Raw genomic sequence first — 23094 nt, 5'->3', positions numbered from 1 at the left:
ACTGATATTTATCAACCTTATTCTTTATCTTGGACATGTGCCCCATTTGGTAATGGATTTCACTAACTCCTTGGTGTTGGATGATGGAGGTAACGATGTGCCACACCAGTTAATAATTTTGTCTCTAGTAGCTTTAGTGAAAGGGCATTGAACCAGAAGATGATTGGAGTCTTCAAATTCACCAATACATGAAGTGCAGAAAGGTGATGTTAAGTGAACTCCTCGATTGATTAGTGCTGATGCTGTGGGAATGCATTCTTGTGCAGCTCTCCAATTAAAACATATGACTTTTAGAGGGGTTTCTTTACACCAAGTAACCGACATTTCAGTGTTTGAGAGAGGCGAAACGTCGATTATTTTTCTAAGTGATTCCACTGTGTAATTTCCATCTACAGTAAGGCGAGAGCTCCATTGATCCTTTCCTGTGCTGAGTTCGGTGTTTGTGAAGTCACTGTGTATATCGCATATTTGTTGTGATAAACCTGCCATTAAGGGGCAAGATTTCCATCTCCAAGGCGTGTTGTGATCCGAAAGCTTTTGAGCATTTGTATCTTTTTTTTGGCTCAAGATCATACAGTTCTGGGTATTTTTTTGCAATGTTTGATCTCCAGTCCACTTGTCTTGCCAAAATAGCGTGTCTTCTCTGGATTTTATTGATATCTTGAAAATGTATCTGATGGTATATCCGTTTTTCTCCGTCTCTTTTGTTATGGTAGTAATGTTCTTTCCACGTTCCTGTAATCTTTTTGCAACAAAAATAATTCTTAGGTTTAGAAGTAAGATTGTGCATACCTGTGATGACTTGGTTCCATAGTGAGGAGGTTTCTATTTTTAACCATAGCCATTTTACAATTAGCCCAATGTTTAAGGCTCTAATCGATCCAACTCCAAGTCCATCTTCTTTCTTGGATTTGATGATATTGTCCCATGATATCCAGTGTATTTTACTTTTATCTTCATTTCCACCCAATAAGAATTTTCTTCTTATTTTCTCTAACTTCTTAATTACTCCTTTTGGTGGAACAAAAAGTGATAAGAAGTAACTCGGGAGATTTCCTAACACTGATTTTATAAGGGTGAGTCGTCCAGCAAATGATAGTGATTTGGCCTTCCATAAGGAAAGGTTGGAGTGAAATTTATCTATAATAGGTTTCCAGTTTTTTATTAAGTTCATATTGGCATCGACAGGAACTCCGAGGTATGTGAATGGGAGTGAACTAGCTTCACATCCAAGTAAATTTTCCCAGCTCAAAACTTCACTATTTTGAACTCCAAGACCATAGACTTTTGATTTATGGAAGTTTAGCTTAAGACCCGATGAGATGTGGAAACAATTCAGTATTCTTGCCAAATTTTGAAGATTAGAGCATGACCATTCACCAACAAACAGGGCATCATCGACATAGAATAAATGAGATAGTGTAGGTCCCTTACCAGGTATTTGAACTCCATTAAAATGCCTTTTTCCACTGTCGATTGAAGCACAACATTGAGTCCTTCCATGTCGATTATGAACAGAAAGGAAGAGAGTGAATCTCCTTGACGAACTCCTTTTTGAATGTTAAACTCTTTAGTAGGTGCTCCGTTGATGATCACAGAGGTTCTAGAGGAAGACAAGCATCCATGTATCCAAGAAATCCATTTATTAGCAAATCCCATTTGTATCATCACTGAGAATAGGTATTCCCAATTAACAGAATCAAATGCTTTGTGGAAATCGACTTTTAGAAGCAAGATTTTGTTTTTTACGACTTTGGACCATGACCAAATCTCGTTGATGATAAGTGGTCCGTCAAGAATGCTACGTCCATGTACATAAGTTGTTTTCTCTTCTCCAATTATACATCCAATTACTTTTTTGATTCGCGTGGCTGAGATCTTAGAGATTATTTTATAGAGGCAACCTATCTGATTGATAGGGCGATATTCATGTAGGGTAGAAGAATCTTTAGTTTTAGGGATTAGTGTAATGAAGGACAAATTGCATCTCTTTGAAAGTCTACCAATGTCTTCAAAGTGTCGAATAGCTTTCATAATATCATCCTTTAATAGGTTCTAGAAGTTTTTATGAATTGGAATGTGAATCCGTCTGGGCGAAGGGCCTTTTCACCACCACAAGCCTATGTTACACTTTGGCTTCTTCAAGAGTAATAGGGGCTTCGAGTCTGATTGCATCCATCATAGAGATGGATCGAAATTTAGAATTAATGATTTTTGGACGGACCCTCCATTGTTCACTGAATTTGGATTTGAAAATTTGAAAAACTTCTTTTTTTATCTCAGTCGTATCAGTGGACCATTGGTTGTTAATTAACAACCCATTTAGTATACTTTTATGATTTTTGCTATTGATGAATCCGTGAAAGAATCTGGTATTTTAATCTCCGTCGATGGTCCATTTGATCTCTGCTTTCTGTTTAAGATCAAGCATGTTTAATTTCTCAAGTTCAAGGATTTTATGCAAACCATCAACTCGATATTTAAGTTCTGTGTTGGATAAGGTACGAGATTCATCAACTTTTTCAAGCCTAGTCACCATATTTTTTGTATCCAACAAATCTTGTTTTTCTTTGATACTTTCATGTTTAATCCGATGTTTAAGAGCTTCCTTTAGGTGATTGAGTTTGGCAATGAAGTATGCATCTGGGGGTCCATAGCCGTCAAAGGAAGACCATGCCTGTGTAACGATGGTTTCAAAGTCGTCTTTAAGCATCCAAGAGTTAAATAGCTTGAAAGGTGGGGGGCCGAAGGCCATATTAGATGAGGTTAAATGGAAGGAAAACATCCGATAAATGGAGTTGGAATGAAAGAAGCTAAAAGTTATGCTGAAAACCCCAAAAAGGTATTGAGCCTCTTCACTAAGTGTGTCGCGCTCCTGCAAACTTGGAGGATATGACAGAAAGATTTACTTGTGACACGTTTTTTCTCGATTCTATAAATAGCTGTGAAAATTCACCCTAAAGATATATCTTACAATCCAATACATCTCTGTCGACAATAATCCTGCAGAACATCATTTTGTGGGTCTAGAAAGAGGTCAGAAGACTGTTAACCTGATATGGAGAAAAGATTAGAAGGATTAAAGAGCAACTTCATGACGAAAACCATTTGGTTTACTGTTCTGACCACGATTAGTATTCCTATTTGTTTTACTATTGTCTTTACTATATGATTTTGTCACACCCCCGGACCAGACGGCGGAAACGTCCGGAGGTGGGTGACTTCATTGTGCAGTATCATAACAATTGAATATAAATGAAACAGAGCAATCCAAACATCATACATTGAGATAACAAACTTACATTGTTTACATATTGTATTCGTTCTTCGAATTACACAAAAGAGACATAAGCATAAAAATCCAAGCTACAGCTAAAAGTCTTGCATTCGCGTCCCTTGTTACCTGCTTACTAGATCCCTGAGAATACAAGTCGTTTTGAAAAGAGTCAACTAAAAAGTTGGTGAGTTCATAAGCATTTTTGTACAAAATCGTTTACACTTGTTTAGAATCGATCTTATCGTACTTTCAGAAAATCCGATATTTTCTATGAAATCGTTTGAAGTCTTGCCTTGAAAATCATGGATATATGTGTGCATGACATTACTTTTGTTCATCCTTATAAGGAGTGATTTTGAAAAGTAGTGTGATTTGCAAAAGCGAGCTGTGTCCGAGAATAGTTCTTTTGAATAGTAACAATCAACCGTTTCAAGAAAAATCCCTTATTTTCAAAAAGGAAATATGGTTGAAAATCTTGTTCCTCTTATCGAGTAAAATTGAGTGTGTGCGTTCTAGTTTATCGTTATCGAAATCGTAGAAAAATCGTTTTCCCCAGAAAATCCTATATTTTCTGCTGTAAAATATTCATAAGTTCTAGTTTATTGTTATCGAAATCGTAGAAAAATCGTTTTCCCCAGAAAATCCTATATTTTCTGCTATAAAATAATCGTAAGTTCAAGTTTCCAACTATGTATATGTGTGGGTTAGTTTATCGTTATCAAAACCGTTTACAAACGTTTTCGATAGAGTCCTACGCTTTTTAATTTTTAAAAATAGCAGTATTACGACTCTATACTTGTTAGGAGAAAGAATCAAGATGGCAATTGTGGACATTCTACACGATGAAAAAGGACAGTCAACGCAACAAATGCGGACCATCAATTATCATGTATAGGACGGTCAACACAACGTGCCAAAGATTTATTTATGAGGTTTTTCTTTACATAAATTTCTAGATGACATAACATATTCTAGTGAGTCGTTATAACCATACTAATCTGACGAAGTGCCTGTTTTGGCATTTCTCAGGCGCCCTCAGTTTGGAAAAGACATTTGTCACCCTAGACTGGCCTGTCTAGCTGTAGCGAACAGCGAAGGTGCGGGGTGTCAACCCCGTATAGATCTATACACAAATTCCCGCTCTCCCTCCAGGAGACTCTGGCTATAACTCCTTACAGGACTTAGACGTACACTAATATTTTTATATTTAGGTACTTTTGAGATTTGTCTGACTAGAATATTAACAACCTTTTGAGCAATCGTTAGAGATCCATTATTTGTTAGATAAATAATGAAATTCGTACTTGTTGAATAAGAATATCGTTCTCGTTCCATATCGTTGATTGTGCTCGTTAACTAGGTGCTCGTGTTCGTTCCTTTTCGTTTATTGAAAAATAAGTCATTTTAGTCAAGAGAAAAGTGTCAAGTTATAATTTGTATAAATTTATAACTGCCGGTTATGACACACATTTTCTGTTTTATGACATATAGAACATTACTTATGTTGTTGGAGGTTTTACGACATCAGTTTATGACGTGCAATTATTTCTGTCATAAAGGCTCTATTTGTGTATTTTCTTGACGCAAACTTTTATATTGAATATTTATAAAATATCCCGTGACAGTTTGCAAAATAGTCACAAAGCTCCCATTTTCAAAAATCACTAGACTAAGTGTCAACTTATCAAGGTTCCTTTTTTATAAGTTTTATTTCTAGACATGAAAGCATAGATAAAGGGTTTAGGTTGGGCACATCCAATTGTTGGGAGGCTCTTTTGTACACAAAGTATCTTCTGTTTCTTATGAAGTTGTGAAATCTTACGTTCGTGAGGATATTACTAAAATAATAATTTAATAATATTACCACACACATACAAACATACGTATACATGCAAGTATGCAAGTATTTAGGCAAGATTTGACTTGTACTCTCCCCAAAAACATTAAAATATTGAAAAAGGTGGGGTATGAAGCTCACCTTGAGTTGGTTGAGGAGTCGTTTGGAGTTATGGAGTGAAGATCTCAAGCTTAAACTTTTGGCTGAGATGAAGAACTTCCCTGGGAGGGATGTTTTCCTAAGGATGATCATCACATATTATTATGAGCAAAATAATATGGATTCATCTTGAAATATTATAAAATATTAGATGAGTGGTGAATTTACCTTAAAATTTCCCAGGAAGAAGTTGAGAAATTTCCTTTCAGCAAGATCCCCTGTTCTTGCTTGAAGATGAGTTTTTGAGAGAAAATGGGAAAAGTGTGGGAGAAGGTGAAGTCTAAACTCCTTACTGACGTTGCTTTGAGGATGAAAAAGGAGGGAATCTTTGGTGCATGGGTATCTGGTGGTCCATACATGGATATTTGGTGGGTAAAGCATGGAATACTGTGATTTGCATGGGAAATGAGAACTTCATCAAATCACATAGTCAACCTCTTTATCTTTATCTTGATTTAGGATAGGATCTTCCTAAATCCTAAACTTTTACTTTATGTAAATATAATTTAAATAATTAAATTTGGCATAAAATTAAGGTTTTAGGGGTCTTAGTTAAGAAAAATACGAGTTTGGTGGGATTCCCGACCTCAAAATACCCCAAACTGAAGAAAATGTCCGGAATAGTCCAAAATCCGGGGCTAAATAGTGAATTTCGGAGCTCTAGGGCAATTTCCGAAGCTGTAGCTCAAATTCCAGAGGGGAGTATTAAAGCTGTGAGGATCCGAAATGGTTGGCAAGAAGTTCCGGAGCAAATAGTACCTTACAGAGTGCATTCTCGGATTCCGAAGTTGGAGCGGGTCAGCGGTCCGGACCGAGGATGCGAAGTGACTAGGAATTCCGAAGCGATCACGCAATGTCTTCCGGATTCAATCCTTCCGGAGCAGTGAGGAGATCCGAAGCAAGGGTGTTCCGAAGGTGAGAACCTTCCTGGTTCCTTAGAAGGTGTCCGGACTAAGAGGGTTCCGGACCAAGAGAAGTCCGGACCAAGAGGTTCAGGACCAAGAGGAGTCCGGACCAAGAGGGTTCCAGACCAAGACGGTCCTTTTGGGGTTTCCTCTTCCGGTTTTGAGCTGTTTTCGACTGAGGAAGGTACTTAGGGAGATTTGAGAGAGATTTGAGATACGTGGAGAGATTTGGGAGAGATTTCATATACTTGGAGAGATTTGGGAGAGATTCACTATACTTGGAGAGATTTCGCATACTTAGAGAGATTTGGGAGAGATTCACTATACTTGGAGAGATTTCGCATACTTAGGGAGATTTCGCATACTTAGGGAGATTTGGGAGATATTTCACATACTTGGAGAGATTTGGGAGAGATTTCACATACTTGGAGAGATTTAGGAGAGATTCACTATACTTGGAGAGATTTCACATACTTAGAGAGATTTGGGAGAGATTCACTATACTTGAAGAGATTTTGCATACTTAGAGAGATTTGGGAGAGATTTCACATACTTGGAGAAATTTGCATTCTAACACTTTATGGCTCCTTAGGAACTCATATTGAACACTTAGGAGTGTTAGCACAAATCTCACAATAGTCCTTACTTACCTGAGGACAGAATTTCCTAGCCAAAAGTGCTAGTTGTGACATCATCCCCCCGTTAGAGGGAATTTCGTTCCGAAATTATTTCGAAGGGTAGGGTTATGAATGCGAAAAGAGGTTGGGGTACTTTTGATTTATTTGGTCCTTACGTTCCCAAGTGAATACCGGTTCACGCCTAGCGTTCTCTCGAACCTTCACAATAGGGATGCGGCTTTGTTTTGTCTTCTTAACTTTCCTGTTCATTGTCTTGATAGGCTGATCAATGATTAGGAGGTTTTAGTTCGCCTTAGTCTTGTCTAGTGGGACTGGGAGGGTTGTCTGATAGACACTTTCTAGGTTCGATACATGGAATACAGGGTGTGCGTTACTAAACTCGAAGGGTAATTGGAGTTTGTAGGCTACTGGGCCGATCCATGCGAGGATCTTGAAGGGTCTGGTGCATCGGAAGTTTAGTTCACTTTTTCTTTTGATTCGAGTTACTCTTCCTCGAGGGGAGTTCTTAAATAATACCCTAATCCCTACTTGGGATTTCAAGGTTTTAAGATGTTATCTACATAGTTCCTTTGTCGGTGTTACGATGTTTGAGGTCGTGTTTGGGTTTTTACTATCCTTCTTGTGGTTTCTCGAGTAATCTCGGGTCTAGTGAGTGTGCTATTGGGCGTTTGTCATCTTGCCGGCTGGGTATCTCCCATCTCAGCCTAACAGAGGATGATCTGCACCTCTGGCCACACAGGGCCTCGAGGGGTGCAACTCCTATGCTCGAGTGGTAGTTGTTTTCATATGAATACTTGATTAGAAGCAAGTGGGCATCCAACTTTGTCAATGTCCACTACACATGCTTCTCTTCGGCGTATGGGTTCGTGTTTACCTTGACCTCGACAGGTGGAATTTCTAGAGTTTCGGTGGTCTGACACTCATGAGGGCTGAGCACATGGAAGGTGAAATGTCCAAAACTAGTTCCTTATGTTAATCGGAGACTATGAGTTATCGGGCCCTTTCTTGGCGAGGCATTTTGAATGGTCTTCTAGGGATCGGGATCCTGGTGTCCTAGAAGTAGAGTTCTCTGGGCGTTAGGACTTGGTACTATGGTCACCAAGGTTACGTTGGCGAGTGGTGTAGTTAACCTTATGAGTCTTAGATTATCTTGGGAGTTTTCTTCCTATAGTTTTCCCGAGGTAATGGTAGGTCGGCCTCTGCCAGTCCTCGTTGTTGGTTGAACATGTCTCCGATTCGGGGGTAGGGAGTATCGATCCTTGAGGATGGGTTTGTTTGGCTTATTCGTAGTCGGTGGTGCCTATGGTAGTTTCGTCTTTCTCTATTATGAGTTAGACAGGTGCTTCCTGTGGTTAGGGACTGGGTCTGATGTTTCCCTTATCTATTATGCCGATCTTGCGATCAGACACTATCTGTTCTTGTGACTATGCTAAGTGGTATCGGGTGTTTGGTTATTGGGGTGGTTCCAAGAGTCGGGGTGATTCTATCTCCGCTTAGCACATGGTTGAGATTTCCAAAGGGATTATAGGAACCTCTGGAGGAGGGTTGGAACCCTTTTGAGTTCCCTTTGCTGCCCTTTGCTTCTTGGTTTTTAATATTTATTGGGGCTAGGGAAAGGTGTGTGGTATTTCTTACACTAGGACTTAGGTGTCTGGTTGCTAGGGATTTGTCGTTACCGGCCGAAAGAGTTTCGTCACTTGGTGGAGTAGGGTGAAAGTCTAATTGTAGTGCTCGGGGTTTGTAAGGTGAGGATCAAGCATGTCCGTGCCAATTGGTGGCATTTGACTTCTTGTTGTTACGTCGATTGAGGAGTATTGGTTGCTAGTAATGACAGGGTGTTCTATATTCATGTTCTTATCGTTGCTAGTTTTGTTTTTCGTTGTTACCATTGGGTCTATCTTATTTCTGTTTATTAGGTGTTCCAATGTTCGTGTTCTTGTCGTTGCTAGTTTCGTTTTCGTTGTTACCATCAGATCTATCTCGTTTCTGCTTGTTAGGTGTTCTAGTGTTCGTGTTCTTATCGTTGCTGGTTTCTTTTTCGTTGTTACCATTGGGTCTATCTCTTTTCTGCTTGTTAGGTGTTCTAGTGTTCGTGTTCTTATCGTTGCTAGTTTCTTTTTCGTTGTTACCATTGGGTTTATCTTGTTTCTGCTTGTTAGGTGTTCTAGTGTTCGTTTTCTTATCGTTGCTAGTTTCGTTTTCGTTGTTACCATTGGGTCCATCTTGTTTCTGCTTGTTAGGTGTTCTAGTGTTCGTGTTCTTATCGTTGCTAGTTTCGTTTTCGTTGTTACCATTGGGCCTATCTCGTTTCTGCTTGTTTGGTGTTCTAGCGACATGAGGGTGCTGCTATAAGGCAAGGGAATTCGTAATCCGAATTCTGCCAGGTCCTTCCACTATAGATGGAGGGGACCTAACTGTACATACTTAGGATCTTTAGAGATGGTTGGCTGTAGGGTTCTGTCCCAATCGCTATTCAGCCCAGGGACAGAAACTAAGGCGGAATCGCTCGTTCTTAGTTCGCGGAATCCTAACCATGTGTGATAATAACGTTTATATGGGACCATCATGGTCCATTCGTAAGGATCCCTAACTTCCCGTAATTTACAGGATTTGCTCTAACGTGACAATAGTTTTTGGATTACGTTTTTAATTGACAAAAACTTTTGTGATTGATCGATGCTTAAGTTTATCGTGGAATGTACCAAAAGTTGTGGCAGGGTTCCTTGTCGTCAACTCCTGTCTAGTTGTCGACTCCTTCGTTAGTCTTCTCTGTTGGACAATCTCTCTTGAAATGTCCTGTTGCACCGCACTTGTGACAAACTGGACTTACTTCTGGGTTGAGGGGTGGAGTGACGCATGGGGCCGGGGCCCTACAGTAGCGGGAGGTGTGCCCCATCTTGTTGCACCTTTTGCAACAAAATGTCTGGCAGGCTCCCCAATGATGGTATTTGCACTTATTGCAGGATGGATTGTTCCCAAGGTATGATGGTCTCGATGGGGGAGGTGTAGGGTTAGTGGGGGTAGGGACTGATCCCGCTTGTTGTCTTTTAGTAGGCCTCTGAGTCGAACTGCCTCCTTTCTTGTTCCCGAATTTTCGTTTCTTGAGCTTAGGTTTAGGTTTTAGGGTGCATTGGCGAGTTGTTTTTCGTTGGTTTCCCTGGTTGTTGTTACGATTGAATTTATCGATACTGTTCTATTTTTGTTCGTGCTGTTGACATTGAAGTATGCCATGACAGTTGCCATGACAGCTGTTACAATGGCTTGGAATGTGGTAGAGTCTATTTGTAGGACCGGTGCATCGTCAGGGTACTGGTTATCTCTATGGTAAGACATGACCCTGTTGCACACGAAAAGTGAGCTCATAAGTATTTGTAACTAGTTTCAAGTGGGTTTACTCCTATAATCTTAACGTACTGGTGCTAATTGTGTCAACCTACATCCCCATGATGCAGTTATGGTATTGAGTGGGAACACGTACTGTCTGGCTTAAAGTCCGTCAAAATAGCACATAACTAGCACTATAGTTAACGGATTCGGTTGTATGGGTTCTTGGAGGATGTACTCCTCTTCGTTTACTACTACTGGCTGCGATTAAGGGCATTATGAACCTATGGCGAGTAGTGTGGTGATCCTCTTTTGGGGCACAAAGGGCTTGGCCATTTTACTTATACTATGAGTGTCCTTTTTGTGTTCCTTATGCTGCTAAGGCTGTCCTAGCCTTGATTGCTATGATTTGTGGTCTCCAAATGACCACTGCCTAGTTTTCTGGTCTTATTTGTGGGTTTCGTAGGCGATTGGAATGGTGTTCTTGTTACTTGTGGGGGATCGGATTTACATTCCCATAAATAGGCCTTTGTTTATGGTCTCCATTACTTCATGACAGAGGGTTGGAAACCGGGAGTCACTTTGGGTTACTTGTGGTCTAAACAGAGGTGTTGTCTGATTCGCGCGGGTGTTGGCTATTGGAGTTCGGTGCACGTCGACTGTGGATCGGGGTGTCCTTCGTGAAGGTGCGCCCTAAATTGGATAGGAGCCAATTTATCAACTTGTTTTTGCGTGGGTATAGTTTTGTTTCTAGGTATGTCTATTCCAGGAGTACCTATATGGGGTGTTTATGTATCTGGGAAGAGAAAGGTGAAAGGGTCTCTGATCTACTATCAATTGGGTGGAGCTTCGCCAAGGGTTTCCTTGGCGCTTTTATCCTTGTTGGGTTCTTAGTCGGAATTCTCCCTTTCACGATTCATCCCTTGGTATTCCTTAGGATTCACTTCTGGGTTTTTCCTCATGGACTTCTTCTGGTCTCTCCTTGCCCCATCTGTAATTTACCATGACAGGGTAGTAGAAGTCTTGGCGAGGAATTTCAACTACTTGTTTATGCGAGAATCGAGGTTCGAGATATACGGGGAAAGTTTAGGTGTGGGAAGGGTTTATAGTGTCCTAAAATACTCCTATAGTATTTTAAACTTGATGTTCGATTCTAGTATTCTCTTGTACGCATAGTTGTTAGGTTTTAGGTTTGTTGCAACACCACCATCACTCCCAAGCACATGTTGGTCATATCTCAAATAAATATAGTTGATCAAGCTATATTTATCCCATATATGATTACATACTGCCTAGGTTTGACTGTAGCGTTCGACCTTTAGTTGCTTTTGTTTTCTTCTCGTTATGATACTGTGTTAGTAGATATGTGTACTTTCATAAAATACTTATCTTTTTAAAGTATACTTTCAGGCAGAGTGTGTTTTAGTCCCATTGTATTTATAGTTGTATATCTTGTATGGCTAGATATACTAGTTCACTATAAACAATGCTCTGATACCAATCTGTCACACCCCCGGACCAGACGGCGGAAACGTCCGGAGGCGGGTGACTTCATTGTGCAGTATCATAACAATTGAATATAAATGAAAAACAGCAATCCAAACATCATACATTGAGATAACAAACTTACATTTTTTACATATTGTATTTCTTCTTCGAATTACACAAAAGAGACATAAGCATAAAAATCCAAGCTACAGCTAAAAGTCTTGCATCCGCGTCCCTTGTTACCTGCTTACTAGATCCCTGAGAATACAAGTCGTTTTGAAAAGCGTCAACTAAAAAGTTGGTGAGTTCATAAGCATTTTTGTACAAAATCGTTTACACTTGTTTAGAATCGATCTTATCGTACTTTTAGAAAATCCGATATTTTCTATGAAATCGTTTGAAGTCTTGCCTTGAAAATCATGTATATATGTGTGCATGACATTACTTTTGTTCATCCTTATAAGGAGTGATTTTGAAAAGTACTGTGATTTGCGAAAGCGAGCTGTGTCCGAGAATAGTTCTTTTGAATAGTAACAATCAACCGTTTCAAGAAAAATCCCTTATTTTCAAAAAGGAAATATGGTTGAAAATCTTGTTCCTCTTATCGAGTAAAATTGAGTGTGTGTGTTCTAGTTTATCGTTATCGAAATCGTAGAAAAATCGTTTTCCCCAGAAAATCCTATATTTTCTGCAGTAAAATATTCGTAAGTTCTAGTTTATCGTTATCGAAATCGTAGAAAAATCGTTTTCCCCAAAAAATCCTATATTTTCTGCTATAAAATAATCGTAAGTTCTAGTTTCCAACTATGTATATGTGTGGGTTAGTTTATCGTTATCAAAACCGTTTACAAACGTTTTCCATAGAGTCCTACGCTTTTTAATTTGTAAAAATAGCAGTATTACGACTCTATACTTGTTAGGAGAAAGAATCAGCATGACAATTGTGGACATTCTACGCGATGAAAAAGGACAGTCAACGCAACAAATGCGGACCATCACTTATCATGTATAGGACGGTCAACACAACGTGCCAAAGATTTATTTATGAGGTTTTTCCTTACATAAATTTCTAGATGACATAACATATTCTAGTGAGTCGTTATAACCATACTAATCTGACGAAGTGCCTGTTTTGGCGTTTCTCAGGCGCCCTCGGTTTGGAAAAGACATTTGTCACCCTAGACTGGCCTGTCTAGCTGTAGCGAACAGCGAAGGTGCGAGGTGTCAACCCCGTATAGATCTATACATAAATGAAACAGAGCAATCCAAACATCATACATTGAGATAACAATTGAATATAAATGAAAGGTCTATACACAAATTCCCGCTCTCCCTATACACAAATTCCCGCTCTCCCTCCAGGAGACTCTGGCTATAACTCCTTACAGGACTTAGACGTACACTAATATTTTTATATTTAGGTATTTTTGAGATTTGTCTGACTAGAATATTAACAACCTTTTGAGCAATCGTTAGAGATCCATTATTTGTTAGATAAATAATGAAATTCGTACTTGTTGAATAAGAATATCGTTCTCGTTCCATATCGTTGATTGTGCTCGTTAACTAGGTGCTCGTGTTAGTTCCTTTTCGTTTTATTGAAAAATAAGTCATTTTAGTCAAGAGAAAAGTGTCAAGTTATAATTTGTATAAATTTATAACTGCCGGTTATGACACGCATTTTCTGTTTTATGACATATAGAACATTACTTATGTTGTTGGAGGTTTTACGACAGCATTTTATGACATGCAATTATTTCTGTCATAAAGGCTCTATTTGTGTATTTTCTTGATGCAAACTTTTATATTGAATATTTATAAAATACCCCCTAACAATTTGTAAAATAGTCACAAAGTTCCCATTTTCGAAAATCACTAGAATAAGTGTCAACTTATCAAGGTTCCTTTTTTATAAGTTTTATTTCTAGACATGAAAGCATAGATAAAGGGTTTAAGTTGGGCACATCCAATAGTTGGGAGGCTCTTTTGTACACAAAGTATCTTCTGTTTCTTATGAAGTTGTGAAATCTTACGTTCATGAGGATATTACTAAAATAATAATTTAATAATATTACCACACACATACAAACATACGTATACATGCAAGTATGCAAGTATTTAGGCAAGATTTGACTTGTACTCTCCCCCAAAAACATTAAAATATTGAAAAATGTGGGGTATGAAGCTTACCTTGAGTTGGTTGAGGAGTCGTTTGGAGATATGGAGTGAAGATCTCAAGCTTAAACTTTTGGCTGAGATGAAGAACTTCTCTAGGAGGGATGTTTTCCTAAGGATGATCATCACATATTATTATGAGCAAAATAATATGGATTCATCTTGAAATATTACAAAATATTAGATGAGTGGAGGAATTTACCTTAAAATTTCCCAGGAAGAAGTTGAGAAATTTCCTTTCAGCAAGATCCCATGTTCTTGCTTGAAGATGAGTTTTTGAGAGAAAATGGGAAAAGTGTAGGAGAAGGTGAAGTCTAAACTCCTTACTGACGTTGCTTTGAGGATGAAAAGGGAGGGAATCTTTGGTGCATGGGTATCTGGTGGTCCATGCATGGCTATTTGGTGGGTAAAGCATGGAATACTGTGATTTGCATGGGAAATGAGAACTTCATTAAATCACAAAGTCAACCTCTTTGTCTTTATCTTGATTTAGGATAGGATCTTCCTAAATCCTAAACTTTTATTTGATGTAAATATAATTTAAATAATTAAATTTGGCATAAAATAAAGGTTTTAGGGGTCTTTGTTAAGAAAAACACGAGTTTGGTGGGATTCCCGACCTCAAAATACCCCAAAATGAAGAAAATGTCCGGAATAGTCCAAAATCCGGGGCTAAATAGTGAATTCTGGAGCTGTAGGGCAATTTCCGAAGTTGTAGCTCAAAATCCGGAGGGGAGTATTAAAGCTGCGAGGATCCGAAATGGTTGGCAAGAAGTTCCGGAGCAAACAGTACCTTCCGGATTCCGAAGTCGGAGCGGGTCAGCGGTCCGGACCGAGGATGCGAAGCGACTAGGAATTCCGAAGCGGTCACGCAATGTCTTCCGTATTCAATCCTTCCAGAGTAGTGAGGAGATCCGAAGTAAGGGTGTTCCGAAGGTGAGAACCTTCCCGGTTCCTTAGAAGGTGTCCGGACTAAGAGGGTTCCGGACCAAGAGGAGTCCGGACCAAGAGGGTTCCGGACCAAGAGAGTCCTTTTGGGGTTCCCTCTTCCGGTTTTGAGCTGTTTTCGACTGAGCAAGGTACTTAGGGAGATTTGAGAGACATTTGAGATACGTGGAGTGATTTGGGAGAGATTTCATATACTTGGAGAGATTTGGGAGAGATTCACTATACTTGGAGAGATTTTGCATACTTAGAGAGATTTGGGAGAGATTCACTATACTTGGAGAGATTTCGCATACTTAGGGAGATTTGGGAGAGATTTCACATACTTGGAGAGATTTGGGAGAGATTTCACATACTTGGAGAGATTTGGGAGAGATTTCACATACTTGGAGAGATTTAGAGAGATTCACTATACTTGGAGAGATTTCGCATACTTAGAGAGATTTAGGAGAGATTCACTCTACTTGGAGATTTCACATACTTAGAGAGATTTGGGAGAGATTTCACATACTTGGAGAGATTTGCATTCTAACACTTTATGGCTCCTTAGGAACTCATATTGAACACTTAGGAGTGTTAGCACAAATCTCACAATAGTCCTTACTTACCTGAGGACAGAATTTCCTAGCCAAAAGTGCTAGTTGTGACAGATTTAGTGCTTTAAACCATTTTGCTTTGTGTTTAATTTAGATGAATCATTGAGATTATAGATTAATTTCCTAGTTGGATCATTTATTGTAACATCCGGATTCCCAGGTATCTTATTTTATGTATTTATATTGAGTTTTGGAGAGGGAATCGGCGAGTAGGCGCTCAGACTCGCCGAGTAGGATCGCGCATGGTTGGACTGGTTTAGTGACGGACTCGGCGAGTCCATACGTGGACTCGGCGAGTCCACGCTGTATAATGAAACCCTAATTCTCGGGGCCTGGGCCCTATTTAAGGACCTTTATAGCCACCATTTGCGACTATCAGACCCCTGAGAAACCCTAGAGAGCAGAGAGAAGGCTTGTAGTGCAAGAGGAGGGCTATTTCATCATTCTAAGTGTGATTTTGCAAGAAAGAAGGAAGGAGGACAAACAAGGAAGGTTGAGGAGCTCAGATTTATCATCCATTTCATCAGAGGAGGCTACTAGAGTTACTAATCTGTGCTCAAACTTGTGTATTTGGTATTCTAGTGAATTTAGGGTTCTCTTGTGCTTTCTTTGGCTTGGATTCGAAGTATGTGAGGTCCCAAGGTGGAGTTCTTTATAGATCTGAACCTTAAGAGGTCCAGAGAGTCCTATTCACATTGCTTTTTGCTACTCCATTAGAGATATGCCCCTAGGTTGCCATTTTAGGGGTTATTTCACGCAAAGAAGCATTTTGGTCATTGCATGAGTGTAAAGGTCAGACCTTTACGTGATTATAGTGGTTGGGAAGGCCAGATCTATGGATTAGAGGAACAGATCTGACCTCAGAAGGTCGTTTGAGTGTGAGCATGGAATGTACTCGCTGAGTCCATGAGAGGACTCGAAGAGTTAAGTCGGGTTGCCCCGCGACTCGCGATCCGTGACGACCCATGGAGCATAGGGTTGACTCAGTGAGTAAAGAGAGGACCAGGGGCGAAGAGGGCAGGCTTGTACTCGCCGAGTCACCCTAGTGCACTCGGCGAGTCGGGTCAAAGTTGACCGTTGACTTTTGTTGACTTTAGGGTTCTGGTCAGGACTGATTCAGGAGAGTTCAAGGAAGGGTAGAATGGCCTTCTACCCAGTTATAGAGATGAGATCATGAGAGAATACTGATCAGAATGTTATTTGAATAATAGGAGGAGGCTATGTCAGGACGTTGAGCACGAGAGTTTATCCGACTTCATTGAGGTGAGTCTTCTCACTATACTGTACCTGGAAGGGTACCTATGTGTGACCGGAAGGTCTTGTATGCTATGAGATGCATGTGCTATATGCGGTTATGTGATATGTATGTGCTATATGCAGTTATGTGATATGTATGTGCTATGTATGTTATGTATGATATGGACCGGAAGGTCAAGATGGTATGGACCGGAAGGTCAAGATGATATGGACCGGAAGGTCAAGGGGTTACGGACCAGAAGGTCGATAGGGGTAGGACCGCAAGGTCTACCGGGATTTGGGACGGAAGTCCCCTGAGACACATGGATCGGAAGATCCTATAGAGTTATGGCCTGGAAGGGCGTATGTGGGGTATGTGGTATTTTGGGGAACTCACTAAGCATTTATGCTTACAGTTGTTATGTTATGTGTTTCAGGTACTAGCGAGGATCGCGGGAAGGCACCGGCATGATCTGTACACACTGAAGGGGATTTATGTATATGAGATCTTGGGACATGTTTGCTATGATACAATGGATACATTATGTTTTTATGATTATAGTGTGAATGAAAGTATGTTTTAAAATGAAAAATTGTTTTGAAAAATTACGTTGTTACAAGTTGGTATCAGAGCCTTGGTTTGAGGGATTCGGGTGCATCTTCGGATGAATCTGAACTCAAACTGAGGAAATGAGAAAGTTTTACATAAATAAACAATTTTTCTAAAAGAGTAAAAGTTTTGAGAAAGGCAGAAGGAAGCAGTATGTACGATCAGCCAGCGCCCGAACGGTGATTTCCCAAAATACCCTTACATTATGTATTATGAGATATGATACGATATGATATGCATGCTAGAGTAGGCTAGGTATTCATATTAGGACTAGAGTGGCCTGATTTGTGATGCCTTAGCCTAGGAAGGATTTTGCTGCTATGGGATGCTTGAGAGCGAGTAGGTAGCAGCATGAGGAGCATCTGAGAGAGATTCTCGGAGTATTGAGGACGGAGAGGCTCTATGCCAAATTCTCCAAGTGTGAGTTCTGGTTGCAAGAGGTCCAGTTCTTGGGGCATCTCGTTAATCAGAAGGGGATATTGGTCGATCCGGCCAAGATTGAGGCGGTTATGAGTTGGGAGGTGCCGAGATCTCCCACCGAGATCAGGAGTTTTCTGGGATTGGCCGGCTACTATCGGAGATTTATCAGAGATTTCTCCAAGATTGTCGTGCCTCTCACCAGATTGACCCGGAAGGGTGTTGCTTTTTCATGGGGTCCGGAGCAGCAGACCTCGTTTGAGACACTTCGCCAGAGATTGTGCGAAGCCCCTGTGTTAGCCCTCCCGGAAGGGATGGAGGATTTTGTGGTGTATTGTGACGCATCGATATCGGGGTTGGATGCGGTGCTTATGCAGAGAGGGCATGTGATAGCGTATGCATCGAGGCAGCTGAAGCCTCATGAGACGAGATATCCCACCCACGATCTGGAGTTGGGGGGCAGTGGTGTTCGCCCTCAAGATCTGGCGTCACTATTTGTGTGGGGTTCGGTGTACCATATACACGGACCATAAGAGTTTGAAGTATCTGATGGATCAGCCCAACCTGAATATGCGACAGAGGAGATGGTTGGATGTGGTAAAGGATTATGATTGTGAGATCCTGTACCACCCGTGCAAGGCTAATGTGGTAGCCGATGCGCTGAGCCGTAGGGCGGAGAGTGCCCCGATTCGAGGCACTTGTATGAGATTGACTGTGATGACTCCGGTGTTGGACACCATTTGGGAGGCCCAGGCAGAGGCCGTGATACCGGAGAACCGCAAGAGGGAGCGGGTGATCGGGCAGGTGTCCGAGTTTGTCACCGATAGTCGAGGGCTGATGACCTTTCAGGGTCGGATTTGGGTGCCGTATGCAGGAGGGGCACGTACCATTTTGATGGAGGAGGCGCATAGATCGAGGTTCTCGATCCATCCCGGGGCCACGAAGATGTATTTGGACCTGAAGAAAGATTATTGGTGGCCCTGTATGAAGAGGGATGTCGCGTGGTTTGTCGAGAGGTGCTTGACCTGTCGTAAGGTTAAGGCCGAGCATCTGCGTCCGCATGGCTCGAGGTTCCCCAGTGGAAGTGAGAACAGATTTCCATGGATTTCATCACCAAATTGCCGAGGACCGCGAGGGGTGTCGATGCAATTTGGGTGATCGTCGACCGGCTGACGAAGAGTGCGCATTTTCTTCCTATTAGTGAGAGCTCTTCTGCCGAGAGGTTGGCAGAGTTGTATGTGAGGGAGGTGGTATCGCGTCATGGGGTACCGATCTCGATCGTGTCAGATCGAGATGTACGTTTCACTTCCAGGTTCTGGAAGAAGTTCCACGAGGAGTTGGGTACGAGGTTGCATTTCAGTACCGCCTACCACCCCCATACGGACGGACAAAGTGAGCGGATGATCCAGACGCTCGAGGACATGCTTCGAGCATGTGTGTTGGACTTCGGGGGAAGTTGGGACACGTATCTACCATTGGCTGAGTTTTCCTACAATAACAGTCACCATTCTAGTATTGGGATGCCTCCCTTCGAGTTGTTGTATGGTAGGAGTGCCGGACTCCCATTTGTTGGGGAGAGGTAGGGCAGCGTGTGATGGGCAGCACTGAGATAGTGTTACAGACGACAGAGCAGATACAGCAGGTTAGACAGAGACTACTGACGGCTCAGAGTCGTCAGAAGAGTTACGCGGATCGGCGACGATCCGAGTTGGAGTTCCAGGTGGGGGACTTCGTACTCATGAAAGTATCTCCTTGGAAAGGAGTGATCCGATTCAGGAAGAGGGGCAAGCTGGGGCCCCAGTACATCGGTCCATTCAGGGTACCGCGAGGGTGGGCAAGGTAGCTTATCGGTTAGAGCTACCTGCGGAGTTGAGCCAGATTCATGATACCTTCCACGTGTCCCAGTTGAGGAAGTGTATAGCCGACGAGTCGGCGGTAGTACCACTGGAGGATATTCAGGTGGATGCGAGCCTGAATTATGCGGAGAGGCCAATCGCGATCCGGGATCGGAAGATCAAGGTTCTGAGGAACAAGGAGGTGTCACTGGTGCAGGTCCAATGGCAACATCGGAAAGGGTCCGAGCTGACTTGGGAGCCGGAGTTGGAGATGCGGGAGCAGCATCCGGAGTTGTTTGTCGAGCAGGACTTCGAGGGCAAAGTCTGATTCTAGTGGGGGAGAATTGTAACATCCGGATTCCCAGGTATCTTATTTTATGTATTTATATTGAGTTTTGGAGAGGGACTCGGCGAGTAGGCGCTCAGACTCGCCGAGTAGGATCGCGCATGGTTGGACTGGTTTAGTGACGGACTCGGCGAGTCCATACGTGGACTCGACGAGTCCACGCTGTTTAATGAAACCCTAATTCTCGGGGCTTGGGCCTTATTTAAGGACCTTTATAGCCACCATTTGCGGCTATCAGACCCCTGAGAAACCCTAGAGAGCAGAGAGAAGGCTTGTAGTGCAAGAGGAGGGATATTTCATCATTCTAAGTGTGATTTTGCAAGAAAGAAGGAAGGAGGACAAACAAGGAAGGATGAGGTGCTCAGATCTATCATCCATTTCATCAGAGGAGGCTATTAGAGGTACTAATCTGTGCTCAAACTCGTGTATTTGGTATTCTATTTGAATCTAGGGTTCTCTTGTGCTTTCTTTGGCTTGGATTCGAAGTATGTGAGGTCCCAAGGTGTAGTTCTTTATAGATCTGGACCCTAAGAGGTCCAGAGAGTCCTATTCACATTGCTTTTTGCTACTCCATTAGAGATATGGCCCTAGGTTGCCATTTTAGGGGTTATTTCACCCAAAGAAGCTTTTTGGTCAATGCATGAGTGTAAAGGTCAGACCTTTACGTGATTATAGTGGTTGGGAAGGCCATATCTATGGATTAGAGGAACAGATCTGACCTCAGAAGGTCGTTTGAGTGTGAGCATGGAATGTACTCGCCGAGTCCATGAGAGGTCTCGACGAGTTGAGTCGGGTTGCCCCGCGACTCGCGATCTGTGACGACCAGTGGAGCATAGGGTTGACTCAGTGAGTCAAGAGAGGACCAGGGGCGAAGAGGGCAGGCGTGTACTCGCCGAGTCACCCTAGTGCACTCGGCGAGTCGGGTCAAAGTTGACCGTTGACTTTTGTTGACTTTAGGGTTCTGGTCAGGACTGATTCAGGAGAGTTCAAGGAAGGGTAGAATGGCCTTCTACCCAGTTATAGAGATGAGATCATGAGAGAATATTGATCAGAATGTTATTTGAATAATAGGAGGAGGCTAAGTCGTGACGTTGAGCACGAGAGTTTATCCGACTTCATTGAGGTGAGTCTTCTCACTATATTGTACCTGGAAGGGTACCTATGTGTGACCGGAAGGTCTTGTATGCTATGAGATGCATGTGCTATATGCGGTTATGTGATATGTATGTGCTATATGCAGTTATGTGCTATGTATGTTATGTATGATTTGGACCGGAAGGTCAAGATGGTATGGACCGGAAGGTCAAGGGGTTACGGACCAGAAGGTCGATAGGGGTAGGACCGGAAGGTCTACCGGGATTTGGGACGGAAGTCCCCTGAGACACATGGATCGGAAGATCCTATAGAGTTATGGCTTGGAAGGGCGTATGTGGGGTATGTGGTATTTTGGGGAACTCACTAAGCATTTATGCTTACAGTTGTTATGTTATGTGTTTCAGGTACTAGCGAGGATCGCGGGAAGGCGCCGGCATGATCTGTACACACTGAAGGGGATTTATGTATATGAGATCTTGGGACATGTTTGCTATGATACAGTGGATACATTATGTTTTTATGATTATAGTGTGAATGAAAGTATGTTTTAAAATGAAAAATTGTTTTGAAAAATTACGTTGTTACATTTATTCTTATTTAATTTACTTTGTCAAGTTTGATTGAAGATGCATATGTGTTTAAGAACGTTACTTTATTACGAATTTCTACATCTATGTGATTAAAAGACAAATCTAATTATATATTCTTGAATCATAGTTGTTTTATTATAGTAAATAAAATTGTGACTGGTGTTGGATAAAAACCTATGGTTAGTATAATAAAGTTATGAACTATATTGTTTATGCATACATTAGATGACCACTATATGCATGATTTACTTCTAATGACTATTAGCATTAATAAAGATCAAATTTTGCATGATACAAACTGACTAATGAATTTAGGGATATTTAGTAGCGTGGCGATGAAATTAAAAAGTCCTTAGAATCATTAGTATTTGTGTACCGGCCAAATACAAAAATCAATTTAACAATAGGTGAATAATGAATAAATAACCATTGCATTTTAGTAATTAACCATGATTTTGAAAGGTAATATAATCTGAACCAAAATACATGAAGTGATCAATTTCCATTCAGTTTATCCAATTAACTTAGTTATTGAGTTATATACTTGGGTTTTATAATCGAAACCCCCTTTTATTGCTTTCGTTTATTTAGTGTATCATATAATCAAAAGTTCTAGTGTTAACTCACTATTGTTCTCCAAGTGTTCGACACATTTCCTTGCCACAACTATATTATTACACAATTAGATACACTGCATAGTGTATGAAAGCTAGTTGAATAAAATCAAATTTAAAATTTTAAAAATAATGCTGAAAAAACACATCAAGTTTTTGGTTCCTTTTCTGGGAAGGGTTTCCAATTAATTTAGTATGTTTGATTATATGTTATTGTTTTTTTCCTTCTTCTTTATTGATACCATGTCGCTTGTTAGAAACTTTTTTGCTATTGTTCCATACATGAATGAAATACATTAAGATAGAGTTCATGCCCAAGGAATCCAGAAGTGAAACACAATTGAAAAGTTCAAAAAAGCGAGTAGACATGTTGCGACCTTAGTGTCACGCGCCTCACCTTTTGGAATGTCAAAATATGAAAATGCGTATCCAGAAGGCATGCCACTCCCTAAATTAATGTGATGCCCTTTATACAAGGCGACATATTTTTAACTCTCACTAGTACAAAACTTGCTTTTGGAGATGGATTTTGAAAACAGGGTGGTGTCGGTTTTCATATTTCTCGACACTAAATATCATAAACTACTTTCCAGGACTGTTTCTATGATGGTTTACTAAAATAAAGTCAGCATCGCAAATCATACTTCACCCGTTAACATCAGTTTTATGTAAAAATAGTGACAGTTAGTGCCATGGTGGTGGGATGTCAAGTCCACCAAGCAAATTACACCATTTGTTTGCAACTAAAACGTAATATAATGGTAAAAAGGGGTATCGATCCTCGGGGAAATGGTTGGTATTCAATCACCAATGCAATCTAATGGCAATAGTGTAATAAAACTAACTAATTACAATTAAACTAAAAGGGGGTGTTGTGATTGCTTGAAAACTAAAAGACTTGAATAACTATAAATCTTGAAATTAAGCAAGATGTTGAGATGCTCAAATATTGGAGAGAATTGCTCAACCAAGTCAATTCAATACAATGAACATTTGTGTGTTTATCA

At 40.9% G+C, this 23094-nt stretch overlaps 1 protein-coding gene across 1 annotated transcript; it reads right to left on the bottom strand.

Annotated features, from left to right (window-relative positions):
* Positions 1–24: 24 nt before the first annotated feature.
* LOC145157284 (uncharacterized) lies at positions 25–2034 on the bottom strand. The gene is made up of 3 exons (XM_079076346.1): positions 1435–2034; positions 793–825; positions 25–735 (listed from the first exon to the last, which is right to left on the bottom strand). The coding sequence occupies exons 1-3, from the start codon at positions 2032–2034 to the stop codon at positions 25–27; spliced, it is 1344 nt and encodes a 447-aa protein (XP_078932472.1).
* Positions 2035–23094: the final 21060 nt, after the last annotated feature.

Source organism: Lactuca virosa, chromosome 2 (genome assembly GCF_052849685.1).
Source record: "Lactuca virosa cultivar CGN04683 chromosome 2, Lactuca_virosa_CGN04683_v6, whole genome shotgun sequence".
Classification (NCBI taxonomy): domain Eukaryota; kingdom Viridiplantae; phylum Streptophyta; class Magnoliopsida; order Asterales; family Asteraceae; genus Lactuca; species Lactuca virosa.
Note: the sequence above shows the minus strand (reverse complement) of the source record. Positions and strands in the feature narration are given on the sequence as shown.

Excerpts from the sequence above, each read along its gene's own strand:
- LOC145157284 (XM_079076346.1), bottom strand. The coding sequence starts at position 2,034 with ATGAAAGCTATTCGACACTTTGAAGACATTGGTAGACTTTCAAAGAGA. Across the intron at positions 826-1,434 it reads TAATGGAGTTCAAATACCTG|AAACCTCCTCACTATGGAAC; the intron begins GTAAGGGACCTA and ends GGTTAAAAATAG. Across the intron at positions 736-792 it reads ATGGAACCAAGTCATCACAG|GAACGTGGAAAGAACATTAC; the intron begins GTATGCACAATC and ends AAAAGATTACAG.